This window comes from Cyanistes caeruleus, chromosome 26 (assembly GCF_971803275.1).
Source record: "Cyanistes caeruleus chromosome 26, bCyaCae1.hap1.1, whole genome shotgun sequence".
Lineage (NCBI taxonomy): Eukaryota > Metazoa > Chordata > Aves > Passeriformes > Paridae > Cyanistes > Cyanistes caeruleus.
The window spans coordinates 3,466,011-3,483,882 of record NC_141726.1 but is presented as its reverse complement, the minus strand read 5'-3'; the positions used below and the strand labels follow the sequence as shown (position 1 = coordinate 3,483,882).

At 59.0% G+C, this 17,872-nt stretch overlaps 3 protein-coding genes across 9 annotated transcripts; 2 read left to right on the top strand and 1 right to left on the bottom strand.

Annotated features, from left to right (window-relative positions):
* Positions 1 to 3,144: 3,144 nt before the first annotated feature.
* On the top strand, positions 3,145 to 7,762 carry GJB3 (gap junction protein beta 3). Of its 4 annotated transcripts, none has more exons than XM_023941276.2 (4): positions 3,145 to 3,580; positions 4,759 to 4,887; positions 5,674 to 6,461; positions 6,754 to 7,762. In XM_023941276.2, exons 3-4 carry the CDS (start codon positions 5,704 to 5,706, stop codon positions 6,767 to 6,769), a joined length of 774 nt encoding a protein of 257 aa, XP_023797044.1. In that variant the 5' UTR covers positions 3,145 to 3,580; positions 4,759 to 4,887; positions 5,674 to 5,703; the 3' UTR covers positions 6,770 to 7,762. The 4 variants fall into 4 exon arrangements, with proteins under 4 accessions (XP_023797044.1, XP_023797043.1, XP_086719343.1 ...); XM_086863217.1 differs by lacking the exon at positions 3,145 to 3,580 and adding an exon at positions 3,695 to 3,999; XM_023941275.2 differs by lacking the exon at positions 6,754 to 7,762 and having other exon boundaries at positions 3,172 to 3,580; positions 5,674 to 6,523.
* Positions 7,763 to 8,322: 560 nt separating this feature from the next.
* GJA4 (gap junction protein alpha 4) lies at positions 8,323 to 11,549 on the top strand. Of its 4 annotated transcripts, none has more exons than XM_023941277.2 (2): positions 8,323 to 8,530; positions 9,360 to 11,549. In XM_023941277.2, exon 2 carries the CDS (start codon positions 9,380 to 9,382, stop codon positions 10,409 to 10,411), a length of 1,032 nt encoding a protein of 343 aa, XP_023797045.1. In that variant the 5' UTR covers positions 8,323 to 8,530; positions 9,360 to 9,379; the 3' UTR covers positions 10,412 to 11,549. The 4 variants fall into 4 exon arrangements, with proteins under 4 accessions (XP_023797045.1, XP_023797046.1, XP_023797049.1 ...); XM_023941278.2 differs by having other exon boundaries at positions 8,527 to 8,889; XM_023941281.2 differs by lacking the exon at positions 8,323 to 8,530 and adding an exon at positions 8,683 to 8,977.
* Positions 11,550 to 16,874: 5,325 nt separating this feature from the next.
* On the bottom strand, positions 16,875 to 17,872 carry SMIM12 (small integral membrane protein 12). Its single transcript, XM_086863218.1, has 2 exons — positions 17,299 to 17,872; positions 16,875 to 17,161 (listed from the first exon to the last, which is right to left on the bottom strand). Exon 1 carries the CDS (start codon positions 17,733 to 17,735, stop codon positions 17,457 to 17,459), a length of 279 nt encoding a protein of 92 aa, XP_086719344.1. The 5' UTR covers positions 17,736 to 17,872; the 3' UTR covers positions 16,875 to 17,161; positions 17,299 to 17,456.

The window sequence follows — 17,872 nt, the reverse complement described above, 5'->3', positions numbered from 1 at the left end:
TGGCAGAATCTGATCTCACTTATTGTTGTAATAAATCGCGTTCAGCCGTGACACGGGTGGTGCTGCCATTTCTGAGGCCATCAGAGGGAGCTGAGCATTAGCTGGCATGAATAATTAACTATAATTTCATGGCAAATGCACTCACAAGTAACATTAACATTGAACATGCAGCTCGATCTGTTACTAGTTTTGCTTTACTCAGAGGGTGTGATAGTTATTTTTTTCCATGAGCAAGTGACAGTGCCAGCGCTCCCTGGCTCTGTCCCAAAGGAAGTGGCACAGGGGGTGAGGGAACACCATCGTTACATCCTTTATGTGACTGAGGCCACTCTCTGTGACAGATCATTGCAGTCATCCAGCTGAGACCCTCTGTGGGCAAAACTGAGCTCTTTCCCACAGGATGGGTCCTGGGGAAAGGACCAGCTAGACGTGCTGGGTGGGAGGCTGAGAGGCTGCTGTGGCCAGGGGGATGCCAGGGACAGGCAGGGCTGAAGGGAAACCAAGAGCAGGTGGGGCTACAGCACTGCTGATGGGAGGGCAGACACTGAATCAGCCACTGGTGGGGGTGAGGATGGTGGAGAAGCCCTGGGGGGATCCTGGCCACTGGCACAGAGCCCTGTGAGCCCACAGCAGATCCTTGTGCTGCCACCACTGAGTTTGGGGACCTTTGGGGTCAGAGAGGCAGATGGTGAAATACAGACAGAATTTTTTTCCACTTCTTCTCAGGGGAAGCTGTGCTGGCACTGCCTTCCTTCCATCCACTCCTGTTGCTGGATTATCCACCTGAAAGTTTTCTTTATGAAAACCATAACGTCAGAGGACACAAGCTGTTCTTTGTGTGAGAGCCATTGCCCCGATTTAAAGAACATGGGCTGGGTTGTTTGTTTTCCAGCAAGGTTGGCCACTCCTGCTCCAGGCTGGAGAGTGAAATCCCAAGGTGTTCCCCTCTGCAGGAGCTAAAGGGGACAGAGATGAGCCCCAGGAAAACCAACCTGTCCCACTCCCACACATCAAATGACAGCTGGAGCTGCTGCCCCTAGTGAGACACCTGAAGATCCAGTTGCTGGATGTTGTTGTGCCGTTTTGTTGTGCTCAGAGCTCTGGGTGTCTTGCACCATCCAGGCTTGGGATAAGTAGTCATCAGCCGAAAAATGGGAGCATTTGCCTGCTTCTTATTGGTGCTGTAAAAACAGGGGTCTGGATACTGGGAATCTCCTGGCATGCAGAGGCAGGACCAGGGTCAGCAAATCAGGGCGGGGGTGTCACAATAAAAGCTGAATTTCTCAGATTTTGCATCCTCACTCAGGAAAATTCCCTGTATTTGCTTGTGGGGTCCCAGAAGACCTCCTCAATTCTTGGGTGAGGGGGTTTTAAAGAAACTCACCACTAACTCCAGCCCAGGCAGGGATGTGGAGGGGATTGCGTGCACAGGTCAGGGGTAGCTTGGCTTTCCCAGCTTGGGCTTGTTTCTGCTCTGGCCAAAACCCGCCTGATTGCTGGGAATTGAGGAGAAACTCTTTGATTTATGTCCAGGCCTGGCTGCCTGCTCTCAGGATCCCATGACTCCTCTGCCCCTGTTCTTGCGGGGGCGTCCTGTCCCTGGGGATGTGGCCCTGGAGGGGGACAGCTGTTGGCAGGCAGAATCCTGCCCTGCCCCGTTTAAGACCCTTCTAAAGAGACTGAGGTTTTCCTGCTGGCTTGGCATTTGCCCGCTCCACAATTTGAAAAGCTCCATAGGCCTTTTCCTTTATGGACAAGCCAAGGTTGGGCCTCCTTAAGTCACTGGGTGTTCAGCGTTCACATCTGGCACTGAGGCCTTTCACCTGTCACCCTGCCGTGTCAGAGCAGAGTGGCAGCAGGGTGACATGTCCTGGGCATATCCCTGAAGCTTCCAGGTGCTGAGATCAGCAGAACCATGCTGGCACTGGTTTTGCTTTACTCAGAGCGTATGATAATTGTCCCTGCACCCACACTGGCAGAGTAATGGTAGAGGGGGCGCAGGGATGTGTCCCTTGATGGATTTATTGATTTACCCAAACACCCAGCTCAGTATTTCAAAACTCTGCAAAGCATGGGGTGTTTCTGCTCCCCACCCAACTGCCGGAGGGAAACCTTCCGCCCATGCCAAATGCACCTGAACTTTCTCACCGTGGCCACACAGCCGCTCCTGAAATTCCAAAATCGCAGGCAAGAGGCTGCCCAGGGGTGATCTGGCCCCGCTCTTCACCTGACCCTTACAGGGTTTGGCTTTGGGGCAGGGAGCAGCTGCCTCAGCAAGGAATCAGAGCTGCCAGTGCCTCCCGACAGCTTCCCTCTCTCCAGGGTTTTTTACCTCACAGGCCACAGCCCCCAGATTCCTGCTGAGCTCCTGCCACACCAGCTCTCTGCAACAACATAGCTCAAATTCCTGATCCGGGCAGTTCCGCGGTGAAGGAAGGCTCCGGAGCCCCTGCTTGGCTCTCGTCTGGGATTGCAGTGCCTGTGTCTGTCCCCTCCTCCAGGCTCACCCCACCCCAGGCTCCCACCAGGGCTTGCTTTGAGTCTCCCAGGTCCCTGTGTGTCCCCAGCCTGGCAAACCCTCACTGGCTTTATTTGAGCTCCTGGAGACCAAAAGCTTCCAGGCAAGCGGCTCCTTGTCTGCCAGGAGAGCAGAGAGCAAATCTCTCCGGGCACCAACCCCGCGGCTCTTCAGACGTGTCTCCATGGGAGGGGTGGCCCTGGCGAGGTGCCGAGGTGCCCTGTGAGGCTCCAGCACGGCTGATCGGCCCCAGGGTGTGCCGGAGGATTCCAAGGAAGCCTCGGGGCACTCTAGAAACCAGGTGAACGAAGGGAAGCACATGCCTGCCCGGCTACGTCGACACAAGCATCTCGGGGTTGATACGGTGGGATGGGGCTGACTCAGCCTCCTGGGATCCACCAGTGCCTTGGGGAGAGGGACACCCCCTTTAGGGACACCTCCTAGGTCCCTGGCAGTGAGGCAGCAGCAGCGCAGGGTCCGGCTGCACGGGGTCCCTGCTGCCACCCTGCTCTATGGGAAAGGTCCCACCTGGCTACACCGGCCCCGCCAGGGCGGTGCCTGCAGCTTCCTGTAGGTTGGAGATACCGGTGAGCTGTTGCAAAACTATTACTAAGGCAAAATCATTTAAAAAGTGGGTTACAATTGCGTAACCTGGGACTCGCAGCAATGGTTGCTGCCCACAGGTGGGGGACGGTGCAAGGTCTCTGGTCTTGCTGCTGAGTCTGCAATGCCCAGACCATCCCTGCAGGGGATGGGAGATCACCTGGAAGGAGCTGCTGGTGTTTCCTGTGGAAGAATCCGTCTCTGCTGATCCCTGCAGGATTTGACCTGCCTTTTGTTGTTCAAGCTGAGCGTGTGTGTGCATGTGCGCAGCAAGAACCTCTCCGGGAGCTGTTTGCCAGACTCACCCAGTTACTGGGAACCAAACCAACCACCCTTCCCCTCCCTCACATGCTCAGACAAACTCCGTGTGTGCAGGAGGGCTGCGGCTGGGAAGGAGCTTCCTCACTCCGAGAGGCGCCCAGATCCGGACACCTTCCTCTGGCTTTTCCACCTGGACAGGTACTCCGGGCACAGGGTACCCTGGGGCTGCCGGGCTTGAGGGGGAACAGCCCCGCAGTGTAACGGGGTGCAGGTGGGAGCTGTGTTAAAGTATAACAAGGTGTAGGTGGGACCTGGGGCTGCTGTGACTGTGGGGTCAGAGGTGGGGATCCCAGAATCACCCAGTGCTACATTGGGACCCCACAGGCCATGCCAGGGTCCCCATCCCATGGGGTGATGCAGGGAGTTGGCATGATGTGCCAGCCCGAGGAGCACCAACGACCACCCCAGGCCTTGCACCTCTGTCCCACTCCCAAAAGAGGCAGAGACCCCCCGAAGAAAAGTGGTTCCGCTGAGTTTGCACTCCAGGTGGGAGCTGGGCGCTGTCAGCTCCAACGCCCTGCGCCCACACAGGGCAGGACCCGGCCATGACACAGCAGGTAGGCATCCCAGGGGCTGGCAAGGGTGCCGGGCTCTGCAGGAGGCAGACCAGCACTGTCGGCACAGCTGAGCACACCTGAGCACTGCTCTGCTCTGCTCGGCTGCCTTCCAGCACTGGGGGGCCTGTGGAGCTCACACGGTGCTGCACACACCCCCTGCCACGGGGATTGGCACAGAGCTTGGCGCAGAGATCGCGTCCCCTTGCTGCTCCACTGCGGGTCCATGACTGGAGCCAGCACTGGGCTGAACTGGGCACACGGGTGCTGGGCAGGTGGGTTATGGGCAGGGGGGTGCCAGGTTGATCTCTTGGGGTCACGTGTGAATTGGCATGCTGGCAGGGGGCACAGGTTCTGGGGGTATGCAGAGGCTCCAGGTTGCATCAGCACCAGCTTTTGGGGACAAAACAGAATCTCCCCTCTCCCAGTTTTAAATTCAAGGGTTGGGTGGGAATGCAGTGATTGTTCCCCACACCAGACTCCCAGCCAAGGGTTTGCCAGGGAGGAAGATCTGGTTTCAGGTGGGGTGGTGAGTGAAGGTGTGTGGGCATGGGCAGAGGCACAGCCCTGGCACTCGGCACCCACTGCCAAGGATCCCAGCCTGGGGCTACTCAGCTCAGCCACACTTCCCGGTGTGTCCCTGGGCCAGAAGTGTGGGAGCAGAGCCACAAGTTCGGGGCTTGCTCTGGGCTGGCCCTGGACAAGGACAGACTCCCAGACTGCTCCATGGGCTCCGGCCACTGTTCTATTCTGTCCCCACAGCCCTGGGACGCTGCAGTGCACTGGATGAGAGGACCCTGATCATCAGTTTGCCGTTGCATCCTGGCTATGCCCTGTGCTGGACACTTCCCACCCCACAGTCCCCGGTGAGCAGGCAAGGAACTCCTCCAGGTACGTCTCAGAAGGCACTGGGTGGGCAACAGACAGCGGCAATTCCTTAAAAGTGGGAGCGACCCAGCGTTCTGTGAATCCCTTTGTCAGGGCAGGCATCTTCACAGCCCAGAGGCTGTAAAAACTACCTGGGTTTGTAAATCCAGGTGCAGTAAAGCCCTGGGTCAGGCTTAGTGTGTCACCCTCCTCACACAGGGCAGCCCAGGTGGAGCTGCAGAGCCGGTTTGGCCATCAGGACCTCCAGCATTGCTGCCGGAGCAGGAGCAGAGCACTGGCCAGGGTGACATGCTGGTGACACACACAGACTGTGACACACACAGACTCTCACTTTCTGCAGTCCCACTGTCACCTGTGTTTGGCTGCCTCAGGTAGCACCTGTGAGACAGAAAACAGGTTCCTGGCATGTCCCAGCACCCCAGTGCTGCAGGAGCAGCCATTTCCCTTTTGGCTGTTGATCCTGGCCTGCTCCAGCAGATCATGCTGCCAGTTTGCACCAGCACGCACAATCAGGCATGGAGTTGGTGGCAAGGACTTGCTGGGGTGGCTCATCCCTTACACCAAAGGCTCCATCAGAAAGACATGCAGAGAGATTGAGTCACCTCTGTCACCAGCAGTGTGTGAGGATCAGCTTTACTGTCTGCAAGGGTGAAGAGCCACCATCCTAGATGAGTGTAAGGTGGTGGGGGAGAGGGTTCAGAGGTCAATGAGATTTAGTGCAGAGAGAGATGTGCGGCCCCAGCGGTGTCTCCCATCGCTCCTCACCCACCACTCCTTCTGCCTCTCCAGATCGGGTGACTCTGGTCTCCCTCAGCTGCCATGGATTGGAAAACGCTGCAGGCGCTGCTCAGCGGGGTCAACAAGTACTCCACAGCCTTCAGCCGCATCTGGCTCTCCGTGGTCTTTGTCTTCCGTGTGCTGGTCTATGTGGTGGCAGCCGAGAAGGTCTGGGGCGACGAGCAGAAGGACTTTGATTGCAACACGCGGCAGCCGGGCTGCACCAACGTGTGTTATGATCATTTCTTCCCCATCTCCCACATCCGCCTCTGGGCCCTGCAACTCATCTTTGTCACTTGTCCTTCCCTCCTGGTCATCATGCATGTGGCCTACCGGGAGGACCGCGAGAGGAAGAACCGGGAGAAGAATGGAGAGAATTGCCCCAAGCTCTACAGCAACACGGGCAAGAAGCATGGCGGGCTGTGGTGGACCTACCTGTTCAGCCTCTTCTTTAAGCTTGTTGTAGAGATCCTGTTCCTCTACCTCCTCCACAAGATGTGGGACAGCTTTGATTTGCCACGGCTGGTCAAGTGCTCCAATGTGGATCCCTGTCCCAACACCGTGGACTGCTACATCGCTCGGCCAACCGAGAAAAGGGTTTTCACCTATTTTATGGTTGGAGCCTCCTCCATCTGCATTGTCCTCACTGTCTGTGAGATCTTCTACCTCATCTTCAAGCGAGTCGTCCGGAGGGCAAGGAAGTGGAGGAAAACCACCAAGCACTCCATCAGCTACAGCAAGGCCTCCACCTACCACTGCCACGTCAAGTCAGAGGAGAAGGACAACAAGTCCCAGCCTAGGTGTGTGGCAGCCCTGACCGCTGTCTGAGGGGTGCTGGGAAGGGTGGTGGGGAAAGAAGTGTCCGGTATGTGCCAGGGATGGTTGGCACCACAGGTGACCACCAGTGATGCCACCACCAGATTCTTCAGCCAGGACCTTGGTGGCTGTAAGGGAAGGGGGACACGTCCATGGGAGCTCTCCTGCTTGGGACCATGGGCACATCCTGGGTGTCTCAGTGGTGTGGACATGCTTGGTGGCAGGTGGGTGCTGGCTGCCTATGGCCATGCCTGAGGGTGTCTGTTCTTCCCACAGAGGAGAAGAGCCGTGAGCTCACCCATCCCAGCCAGTTCATATTCCCCTCAACTTGGCTTTTCCAGCCTGCCAAAGCCCCGAACCCTCAAGAGTCGACCCCTGTGAAAAATGACTAAACCAAACAAAGTAATGTCCTTGGAGAGAGAGCCACGGGTGTCTGAGCAGACACAGGTAAGGCAAGGGCAGCCCTGGAGATCTGCAGGTAGCGGTGCCACAAGCATGGACATCACAGCAGCACACAGATCCTCCGTGACCTCTCTTGGGTCCTGCAGCTCTGCCACTCCCATGCTGGGTGTGAGTGCACCCAGCTGGTGCCCAGCCAGGGCTGGTGCCACCCAGAGTGTGCCAGTTCTCCCAGCTCACTGTGCCTCACACATGCACAGACCCAAGCACTGTTTTCTTTTATACCAAGAAACCAAAGGAATTCTGAGCAACTTGGCCAGAGCTCTCTTTGTGCACCCAAAGTAATGACAGAGAACCAGGGCTCCAGTCTGTTGGCAATCATTCTGCTGGCCCAGTTTGCCATTACTGGAGTGGGGCAACTTCTCCCCCTTGGCTCACACAAGCACCAAGCCATGTCCTGCCCAAATGCCCTTGCTGGCTCTGCTGCTTCCCTTGGTGCCTCTGTGTGTCCTCTCACCTCAGATGCACATCACAAGTTACAGATCCAAAAGGATCCAAATGTCATGTTTGGAGATGCCAAGATCTGCTCTGTATGTTGGAAATCAGGGGACCGGTGAGGGGAGAAGACATGGATTTGCAGAGGTTCTTCAGGAGCCCTCAGCTAGGTCCTCCTCATCTGCCCGAGCTGGGCATTGGTCGAGCCCACAGCCAAGTTCACGTCCGCCCGTTCCACCTCTCCCAGCTTGTCATGCATCATTAAACTTTAATTCAGGAGAACCTCACGCTGGCCCCCAAGGAAATCAAGGAGGGATGAGCATCAATTATTTACTAAACCTTGAGAAATATTACAATAAATAGAAATTATCTCCATTGAATTTCTCCTTAAGCAGCAGTAGTGGAGGCTTTGCTTTTTCCAGCTCCACTCAGCCCGCCTGCCTTTCACAGCCCCACGAGCGTGTCGGGGTGTGCTGAGGCCCCCCGACAGCAAAGCTCCGTCTGGGAACCTGCGGGGGAGTTCCCGGCCGGGCTCCAGTGGGGTTCATCCCGAGAACTGGCGGGACGCGGGATCGCAGCCGGGCTCCGGTGGGGCTCCAGCACCACCCAGCGCCCGCCGCGCCGCATGGACCCTCCCGGGCAAACCCCGAGCGCCGCAGCCGCGGTCCGGCCGGGGCGGGGCGGGGGAAGACGGAACATCGCCTGGACACCGGGCAGGGGACGGAGCGTCCCCGGGACGCCTCGCCGGGCAGAGGACGAAGGATCCCGAGGACACCCCGCCGGGCAGGGGTTTAAACATCCCCAGGATATCGGTCAGGGGACGAAGCATCCCGGGGTCTCTGGCTCAGCGGGTTTGCCCTGTGGCGGAGCCGCAGCCGGAGACGAGAGTGCGGAAACACCCGGGCTTCCCATCGTTCCCCCCCAGCTTCGGCCCCGACGGGTCAGGCTACCCCCGCCCCGCCCGCCGGGCCGCCCCCTCGTCCGGGGACCGCGGGAGGGGGCGGCCCCCACACACCTGCGGCTCGGCCCGGCCGGGTACTAAGCCCCGGCCCCCGGTTTCCTGCCCACGCTCCTCCTCCCGTTTCTCCGGAGCCACCCGGTCCGACCCCTCACTCTCAGCGCGGCCCAAGCCCGGCGGGACGTGCCCGGCGCGGCGGAGGTGAGTGCGGGCACCCGAGACCGCCGGGACACCGCGACACCGGGGCACGGGGACACCGTGCTGGCCATGGGGCACCCCACCGCCACACCGCTACCGGGTGTTCCTTTAACTGCACAGCCGGCACTTCTTGTGCTTAATTAGCAGCGGTTAATGAGGAACCGGGGCTGCGGCCACCCTGTCCCCTCCCTCACAGGCGGGCTGAACGCCCGCGGGTGAGGGCTTGGCTCCCCAGGATCCCGGGAGTGGCAGCAGGGTGGGGAGCGGTGCCGGGGATCCCCTGGCGAGGGGAAGGGGCTGCGGCTAGGAGTCCATCGCCCTGCAGCAAGGGAGCTGGTGGAGGGCTGTCCGTTCTGTTTGGGGTGAGCCCTAAATAGGCATCGGTATGGCAGCACAAGGGGTTGTGCTTCTCCTCTGACTATCCTGCTCTCTGTCTTTTGGGAAAGCCAGGTCAGCAGCAAATTTGTGAGCCCCCACGGTGCCTCCTTTCCAGGTGCCCTGAGCTCCCTGGGCAGTCCCAAAAGAGCTCCTGGCTGCAGGCTGTCCCCAGAGTGGCCAGGACAGCCATGAGCTGTGGGTGCAAGGAGAGAATCCCTGTCTCTCCCAGCCCCCTGTTCCTGCACTGTGTAGGAGGAGGCCTCTGGGGCTCCTAAACTCTGCCTGGAACCCTCGCTCCCTCAGAAGTGGGATTTTCCTCCAAGGGTTTGCTGGGGCACTCTGCAGAGCAGCTATATCCTGAAAAAGCAGGAGGTTTAGGTCGTCACATCTGCCCTGTGCTCCCCAGCATGGAAACTGGGAACTAACATGGATGCTCTCTTCTCCCTGCTGGCAGAGGCAAAGGGTCCCTTGAAGATGGGTGACTGGGAATTCCTGCAGAAACTGCTGGACCAAGTCCAGGAGCATTCGACCGTGATTGGGAAGATCTGGCTCACCGTGCTCTTCATTTTCCGCATCCTCATCCTGGGCTTGGCCGGGGAGTCCGTGTGGGGGGACGAGCAGTCGGATTTCGTGTGTAACACCAAGCAGCCAGGCTGCACCAATGTCTGCTATGACAAAGCTTTCCCCATCTCCCACATCCGCTACTGGGTGCTTCAGTTCCTCTTTGTCAGTACCCCCACCCTGATTTACCTGGGCCACGTTGTCTATCTCTCCCGAAAGGAGGAGAAGCTGAAGAAGCAGGAGAGCGAGCTTCGAGCTATCCACAGCAAGGATCCAAAGATCGAGCAGGCCCTGGCAACCCTGGAGAAGAAGATGTCGAAGATCTGCATGTCAGAGAGTGGGCGGCTCAAGATCCGAGGGGCGTTGATGTGGACGTACATCACCAGCATCATCTGCAAGAGCATCTTTGAGGCTGCTTTCCTCGTGGGCCAGTGGTATCTGTATGGCTTCTCCATGGTGCCCCGCTACGTGTGCAAGAGGGACCCCTGCCCCCATCAAGTGGACTGCTTCATCTCCCGCCCCACCGAGAAGAGCATCTTCATCATCTTCATGCTCGTGATGGGCCTGATCTCCTTAATCCTGAACCTCCTGGAGCTCTTCCACCTCTGCTGCAAGAACCTGCTTAGCAACATCAAGAAGGTGTCAGGGCCAGCTGGACCAAGCCAGGACACCTTTGTGGATGACATGGTCTCAAGTCCCTACGTGCCCAAGCACTATCCCTTCCTGCCCATGGCCGAGAGCCACGCACCCTCCTACCAGACCTACAACAAGCTGTCCAGCGAGCAGAACTGGGCCAACTACCGCAACGAGGAGAACCTGGCACTGGGCAGCAGCACCAGACCACTGTCGAACCCATACACACCCCAGCCTGCTGAAGCCTCGGCCCCAGAGGAGAAGCTGGGCAGCCGGCCTGGGAGCTCAGCCTCCAAAAAGCAGTATGTGTAGTGCCGGGCTGGCCCCGGCTGGCAGGGGGACATTCCTCAGTCCCCTGTGCCTGCAAAGGTGCTGGCTGCGGGTTGGCAGCTGCCTCCTGCCTGGTGCTGTGCCATACACATTCCTCTCTGGAGGCTCCAAAGACCTGCCTGCCCTGGGATGGGATGCTCAGGAGCACGGCCATGGAGCGCAGCCTCAGCTCTCGCCAGTTTTCCCCACAGACCCTGCAAGGAAGGAAACTGCACATAGTTCCCCGGGACGCCATGTCCTGTGTGGCTTGCCGTGGGAAAGGGAGAAAGCCCTGGAGCCATGCCGTGGAACAGGCTGTCCCCGAGGCCGTGGCTGGAGGCTGCTGACCACTGGGAGCAGCAGTTCAGCCGGACCCCAGAGCCTCTGCTGGCATGAGAGCCAGGAGCGCAGCTGTGGGAAGCTGCTCATCTCCAGCCTCCACACAGAGTAGGCTGAGCCGGGGACTGCCAGGAAAAGCTGGGCTGGGGCAGCACTGATCGATCCTGGCCACCAGCCCCATCCCATTCCAGTGGCCCTGGCACCTGCCCAGGGTTTGCTGCAGAAGCTGCCCCCTCCCCATGGGACACAGAGGGGTCAAGCCAGCTCTGTTGTGACCAGCAGATCCCAATGGCTGCAGGGTCACTGTGGGTGACCCAGGAGTGTGAGTTCCTCCCCTCCCAGCCCTGGGTTCTTTCCCATGGGATGTGTGCCTTTAAGTTATTTTTAACCTGCTGGTCTGAGCATGAAGTTTCTCCCTTAAAGGTGCAGTTTGCAGGGACTTTGGGGAGCCATGTCCAGCCTGGCCATGTGCCTTGGAGCCCTGTGGGGTTTAGGGAGGAATCAGCCCAGCACCTGATACTTTGGGGGATTTTGTGTTTTTTTATAACTTTGCACTAGTCATCTCCTGCTTTAGGCTGGGGAGGGGGTGTGTGTGGAAGAAACAGCTTGTCATAGGAGCTGTCACCCTGACTTCCCCAGCCCACTGATGCTGTGAGAGCAGATTATCCTCCTGTGACCAAGGGGCTGCAGGTCTTATGTGACCCAGATGTGTGAGGTGTGGGCACTGCCCTCAGCACTGTTTCCCTTCCTCTGGCAGACTCCATGTTGCATCTTGTTGAATAAAGTTGAATGAATGAGAAAAGGTGCAGGTGCTATGACTCTGCTTCCTGCAGCCTCCAGCTGCCTCTGGGAGGGCAAGAGAGGGTTTGGGGCTGAGGGAGTGGGAAATGCTGTTGTGTGGGAATGGTGGGTGTGGGGTGAAGGGGAAAGTGGACACCCATTTGTACTGCAGGTGCCACTCACGCAGTGAAAGCACAACCCTCCCTACTGTGGCCTCCAGTCCTCAGGGTTTTGACAGAACTGTCACATCCCAAGTTCACGGTGGCCCAAAGCTGAGCTCGGCCGCGCTCCCTCCACTGCAGATAAACCCAGCAGAAGCCATGGAGCTGCTTGTGGCTGCATAATAGGTGGAAATGAGCCACAGATAAAGGCACACAATGTGGCTGGGGCTCTTGTTTAGTTCCCCAGCCAAACCAGGCTAGAGCAGAGCCTGCTCTCTGTCGAGGGCCTCTCCAGTGAGGGTGGGACAAGCTAAAAATACCCTGGAGAAAATGAAATATGGGTGATATAGGGCAGTATCGCTGCCATCAGCCACTGGAGGAAATGAGGAGGGAGGCACCCCAGCTGCACTGTCCTTGGGCTGGTGGCTGGGCCCACCCTTGGTTTCCTCCCTGCTGGGGGCGAGGGAGTGAAACCCCCTGGGGTGGGGATCTGGGAACACCACCAGCTCCCAGCTCTTCCCTGTACCCTCCTGGAGGGTGCTGGGGTAGATCTGCTGTGGAAGGACCCTGCTCCCACCATTGCCCAATCGGGACCTCCCAGGCCAACCCAGCGCAATGACGGGCCACATCCCAGTGCTCCAGTGTGCTGGGCCAGGAGGAAATGCCCGAGTGAAAGGGAACAGAGCAACTGCCATGTTTACCCACCACAGTGTCCCCAGGTCACCTCCCCTCTACTGGACTCCTATTTTTGTTGGCACTGGGGGAGCATCACGCTTTTCCGAGTGACCCTGCAAGGTGGAAAACAAGACAGCTAAGACCACCCCCCCTTTGCCTGGATCCAGTGTCCAGGCGCTGCACAAATACAGCTCCATGTCCCACTATTGTTCCCATGTTGTGACAAAGTGGCTCGGGGCAGCTGCAGTGACCCCACGCCGCCGGGACATGCTGCCAACAACAGCAAGGGGATCACCTGAGGGCCAGGCTGGAGAGGGGGCAGCAGCAGGGCTGGGGTTGGCAGCAGCCCCCCAGAAGGTGGGCGGGCAGCCCTTAGGCAAATAAAAGTTTGGAGCTGATAAGAGCCCAGGCTGGCCTGGTGGAGCCTTTTGGCACAGCCCGGGGACAGACAGTGGCTGAGCGGGCCTTTCTCAGACCTCCACGTTCCCTCTTGAAAAAACAGGTCCCTCTGGTCCCTTGTGGAAACAGCACTCTCCCCCAACACCTAGCCCTGGATGATGATGCTGAGCCCCATGTTGGCACAGGCAGCCTGGGGGCTGCAGTGAGGAGCTCCCAGGGGCACCCCCAGAGTTAGGGAAGATTTTGAGGCAGCTTTGCCAGTCCTGGAGGGACCACACACTCCTCAGAACCCCAATTCCTGCTGGGGGTGTTGGTCTAACACCAGTCACAGTCCCCAGGAGCCCTGGGGCTCCTCTGCAGGGTTGTTTCTGCCTTCCTCCCAGATAGGACCAGTCCATGCCAGGCACCCTGCTCCACTCTGCCATGGCCTGGGATAGAGGACTGTCCTGCCTGAAAGGCTCTGCATGAAGTGCTGGCCAAGCACCAAGAAGTTTATTTTTAAGTTTTCCCAGCATACAGCAAACAGCAAGTGTCTAAATCTGACCCACTCAGGAAGAGGCAAGGTGGGAGCAGAATGACAGCTGAGGGGGAAGAAGGGCAGAGAGCTGGGAATGAGGGTGCCAGGCAGGGCAACAGCATGGCCACACTTGCCCACAGGGCCCTGTCAATGCCCAGGCGTGTCCTCAGGGGAAGTGGGAGCAGCCAGAAGCATCTTCTGGGCTAGGCACAGAGCCCTGGCACTCTGGGCTTACAGCGTCCACCATTGGGGCAACCCCAAACCAGGAATAATCCTGCCCTTTCCAGCCACTGCCAATGGTGTAAAGCCAAGGAAAAGTGAACCCCACAGAGCTCCTTTCCTCCCCAGGGTTATATTTAGCCCTCCACTAGGGTCCCTCAATGCACGGGCATGGCAGACAATGCAGCCCTGTGTGGGAACTGCAGAGGGAGGAAACGCACTCAATAGCTGCATCCTGACATTGTCACTCGCCCCCAGCCATTTCCTCATGTGGAGGCACCAGGACTGCAGTGCCCAGCACCCTGTGCCCACCCTGGCATGGGTCCTAACCCTGCCCAGCAGCTCAGAGCATCATCCTGACGCAACACCAGGCAAACAGAGGCTGCTGTCTGCAGAGCCAAGGGCTTTTTGTGGTATGGGAAATCCATGTGGCCTACAAACAAGGACCCACAGTGGTCCTGGAGTGCTGGAGACAGGGAATCAACCCTGAGCTGTACCTGTAGGAAGAGCCAGTGCTGAATGGGAAGGGAACATGTTCCACTGCAGCTGTCCCCAGCTATGGCTTGAGGGATGTGACTTGGTGTAGAGCAGAGTTGCTCCTCTCCCACAGCACTTCAGGGCTTTTGCTGGCCCTGAAGTCCCCCAGGCTTTTTGCTGGCCCTGGCCATCAGGCACAGCATGGAGGGGAGCCATAGCAGGAAGAGAGACGTGGAGGCTGGGAGAACTTGGCTTCTCTCAGGAAAAGGGCAAAACCAGAGCCTGGGAAAAGCCTCAGCTGGGAAGGAGCAGATGTCTCTAGGGGCTGTAGGGGACACACTGAGGGGATGTTCTATTTGTTCTCCAGTGCAGCCGGGGTGAGCCCCCGCCGTGTCCCAGGGCTGTGGGGACACCATGCTGTGGGAAGGTCCAGGTGTCCCAGGATCACCCCACTGTGGGCAGGTCCAGGGTGTCCTGGAGTCACTGAACCGCACCAGGACAGGACACCAGAGTGTGTCCCTGCAGGCCCCTGCTCCTCCCACCAGCTCCCATCCTGTTCCTCTCCTCCAAAAGCATCATCACTCCAGGCCTTGCAGGAAGGGCCCAGATGGCCTTGGCCCATCCCCGTGCCAGCACAGGGTCACCTCATCCCCAGCCCTGCACAGCTGGAGCATCCCTGCTCTGATCTAACTGGACATCCACAGCAGCCATCCAGGTGTGCCGGATGGCCAGGAGGATCTCACTGTCACACACAGCAGCTGTCTCACTCCCCTCAGCCACCCCAGTGAACTTGGGCACAGCTCGCTCCTGGCATCCTGCCTGTGGAAACCACCACCTGCTCCTCTCATGAGCTGTTCACAATGGATCCCAGGAACAAAGCAGGGCAGGACAGAGGGTCCAAAGGAAGCTGCCTTCAGACCATGCCAAGAGCACTGCAGTCAGCCTGACCCCCCATGAGACTGGGGCACGACCACCATAGGCTGGGCTGGGACCAGGAGTACTCATGGCTGCTGGATTCAACCCCCAATCTACGGCACTGTGCAGTCACAGCCAGCCCCAGATGCAGGGACATCCTTGAAGCTGGACAAGTCTTGGAGGATGCTCTCACACTCAACACTGGCCCCCGGGCCAGGCATGGGCCATGGGTACTCCTTGCCCATGGACAGGCTCACTGCAGGCAGAGCTCCCACAGCAGCGCCCAGCTGTGCCATGCTGGGAACAGCTGGATCACAAATGCCCTGGACCAGAGTGAGCATTTGCACGTGAGTGGTCGAGTGCAGCCTCGGGAGGGCAGGGTTTTACCATAATGGTTTATTCAGCATAGCTTCCTCTCCCTCTTCGTGAGCCGCCGTGGCTGCTCACCCTAGCCCTGAGAGCTGCCCGTTCCTATTCTTGTCCCGCCGTCCCGCCGGCACTTCCCAAGCGGTACATTGTTGGGATTCAATGGGAGGAAGGGTGGGTTTATAGCAATGAAGGCTTAGGAGAAAGGCGACAGGTCTGGGAAGCGGCTTCACCCCTGTCCCAGCGCCTGCGGGAATCCACAGACCTGCAGCAATGCCGGCGGACGGACGGGAGCCCCCGGACACAGGGAAAACAGCTGGAAGTACCGCAGGCAGGGGATAGGAGCAGGGCAGGGGCTTCCAGTCAGGTGCCATCAATGCCCAAGCTGTCATCATCTGTCTCAGTCCTTCCCCAAGGCATCACTCCTGTGCTAGAGCAGCCTCCCGAGCGACACTGCATGGCCCCGGGGCAGGAAATGGGGCAGCGAGCCCCCCCCCCCGCCAAAGCCCGATTGTGGCCGGCTGGCCCTGGGAATGAGGGGATCAATGGGCTGTAAACAGACGGGGGAGCCGCTTCGTCGCGGGGTGAACAAAGGCATTTCAAAGACAGTTTCCGAGCTGGTCCCAGCTGGGAGAAGGAACGGGACCATTCCCATCACAGCACACAATAGGGAACAGCCATCACCCCACAGCCTGTCTGGGAAACCAGGAGACAAAGGCGAAAGGGCTACTTCAAGGGACAGTGCCAGCCTGCCAGGGGGACAACGTGGTGTTGCACTGTGAGTGCAGCAGGTGGTGAAGATCTCACAAGGCCGGGACAGGCTCTAAATCACTCCCAGGCTCCCCCTGCACCTTCTTCCCGAGACTCAGCTGCCCTCGCAGCAAAGGTCAGAGTGCCAGCGGTGCCGGGCCATGAGCACAACTGAGAGCAGCAGTACAGCCCAGGACAGCAGCTCGGGAGGCAAACAGAGCCAGGAGCACAGCAGTAAAGCTGTCAGCAGGGCAGGAATGGCCCTGGCCGGGGTGCAGGACAGCACAGTGTGAACGCTGACTGGCTCCTGACCTCAGCCCTTCCACCAGGCACGGCAGATTTATCGTCCCCAAGAGGGGAAGGCCGGGCCAGGGCAGAGCCAGGGCCTTGCTCAGGCACCACGGGAAAAAACAAGCGGGGAGGCAGCAATAACCCCAGCCCTGGCCCTGCTCAGGCAGCTCTGGCTGGGGTTTGTCCCTGCTGAGTCTAGAGGGGACACTGGCCACCAGCCCCCAGAGCCTGCTGCCAGCCTCTCCCTGCTCAGCACCCCAGTGGGACCCGTGAGCCCCAGGATCCCACCCTATGTCGTCACAGCCCTTCTCCTCAAGATAAAGAGGTCAAAGGGAAGCAGATGACACAGCTGGGGGAGCTGGGAGGGAGGCACAGCCACATCATGGGCTGGGAATTTTGTGCCTCCTCCTCCTTCCTGCCCACCACCCTGCTGCCAGGCCTGGAGGCCAGTGCCCAGCCAGGGATAGCAATAGTATTTGTCCCACTGCAGCAGTTGTTTCTTGAACATGGAGGGAGCAGAGACATGCTCAGAAACAGGGCTCGGGCTGTGCTGATGCAGAAGACACGGAGGCCCAAGGATTGACAGAAGTTTATTGTGCAGAGGGCAGAGATCCCTTCATTCCCAACACATCACCGTGCTCAGAGCATGACAGTGGAGAACGAAGACTTTCATCGCCCCTGTCACCATTTCTGGGAGGGATGATGGAGGGAGGGGGTCCCCAGAGAGCCCCATGACTGCTGGTGTATTGGGGTTCATCAAGAGCCACAGGGGATCTGGAAGTAGGGCAGCAGTTCTTCCTTTCACTGGTGGTCAGCCTGAATCCAACCCATTCTTCTACCTTCACAGCATGGAAGAAATCAAACCTGAGGAGACACAGATGGAACCAGGCTGAGAGTATTTTGTGGTTCAGGAGCCAGGCCTGGTGTGAGCTGAGGAGTTTCAGACTCGCTCCACCTCCATGCACGGCTCCTGGCCCGCTCTGTCACCGAGCTCTGGGTACCTTCAGCAAATCCATGGGCTGGGCAAACCTGACTCTCAGAGTGCCCGTGAGGGTGAGGAGCAGCAGGTACAGGAGGGAGGCAGGTGGAAGCAGTACATGTGCCAGGGTAGTCCCCAGCAGCCGCTCTAGGGCACCGCCTTTGTCCAAACCACCCTTTATTAACTCTTTTCGGGGCGGTTCCTGTTGAGCACGGCCCGAGGGGCGAACTCCAGCTTGTCCTTCAGGCTCACCACCTTGGTCAGGTCCTCGCCCACGATCTCCTGCAGCTTGCGGTCCTCCCGCTGCTCCGAGATGCTCTTCTCCTCCTGGGCGGTGGGCGGGGGGTCTCCGCGCAGGAACCACTCCAGCTGGGAGCCCACCAGCCCTACCACGAAGGCCACCGGGAAGGTGACGTAGGGGGCCTTGGAGCGCACGGCCGCCCACAGCACGGACCACATGCCTCCCGGGGCGGGACGCGGCGGTCACCGCTCGCACCGGGGCCTCAGCGCTGGCCGCAGGGAATGGGGACCCGCCTGGGCCGCGCCGGGACCCCCGCCCGTCCCCGGCCCCGGCCCCGGCCCCGCTCACCCGGGCC

Bases quoted from the DNA above. Each gene is read 5' to 3' on its own strand.
- GJB3 (XM_023941275.2), top strand. From the start codon at position 5,704: ATGGATTGGAAAACGCTGCAGGCGCTGCTCAGCGGGGTCAACAAGTAC.
- GJA4 (XM_023941277.2), top strand. From the start codon at position 9,380: ATGGGTGACTGGGAATTCCTGCAGAAACTGCTGGACCAAGTCCAGGAG.
- SMIM12 (XM_086863218.1), bottom strand. From the start codon at position 17,735: ATGTGGTCCGTGCTGTGGGCGGCCGTGCGCTCCAAGGCCCCCTACGTC.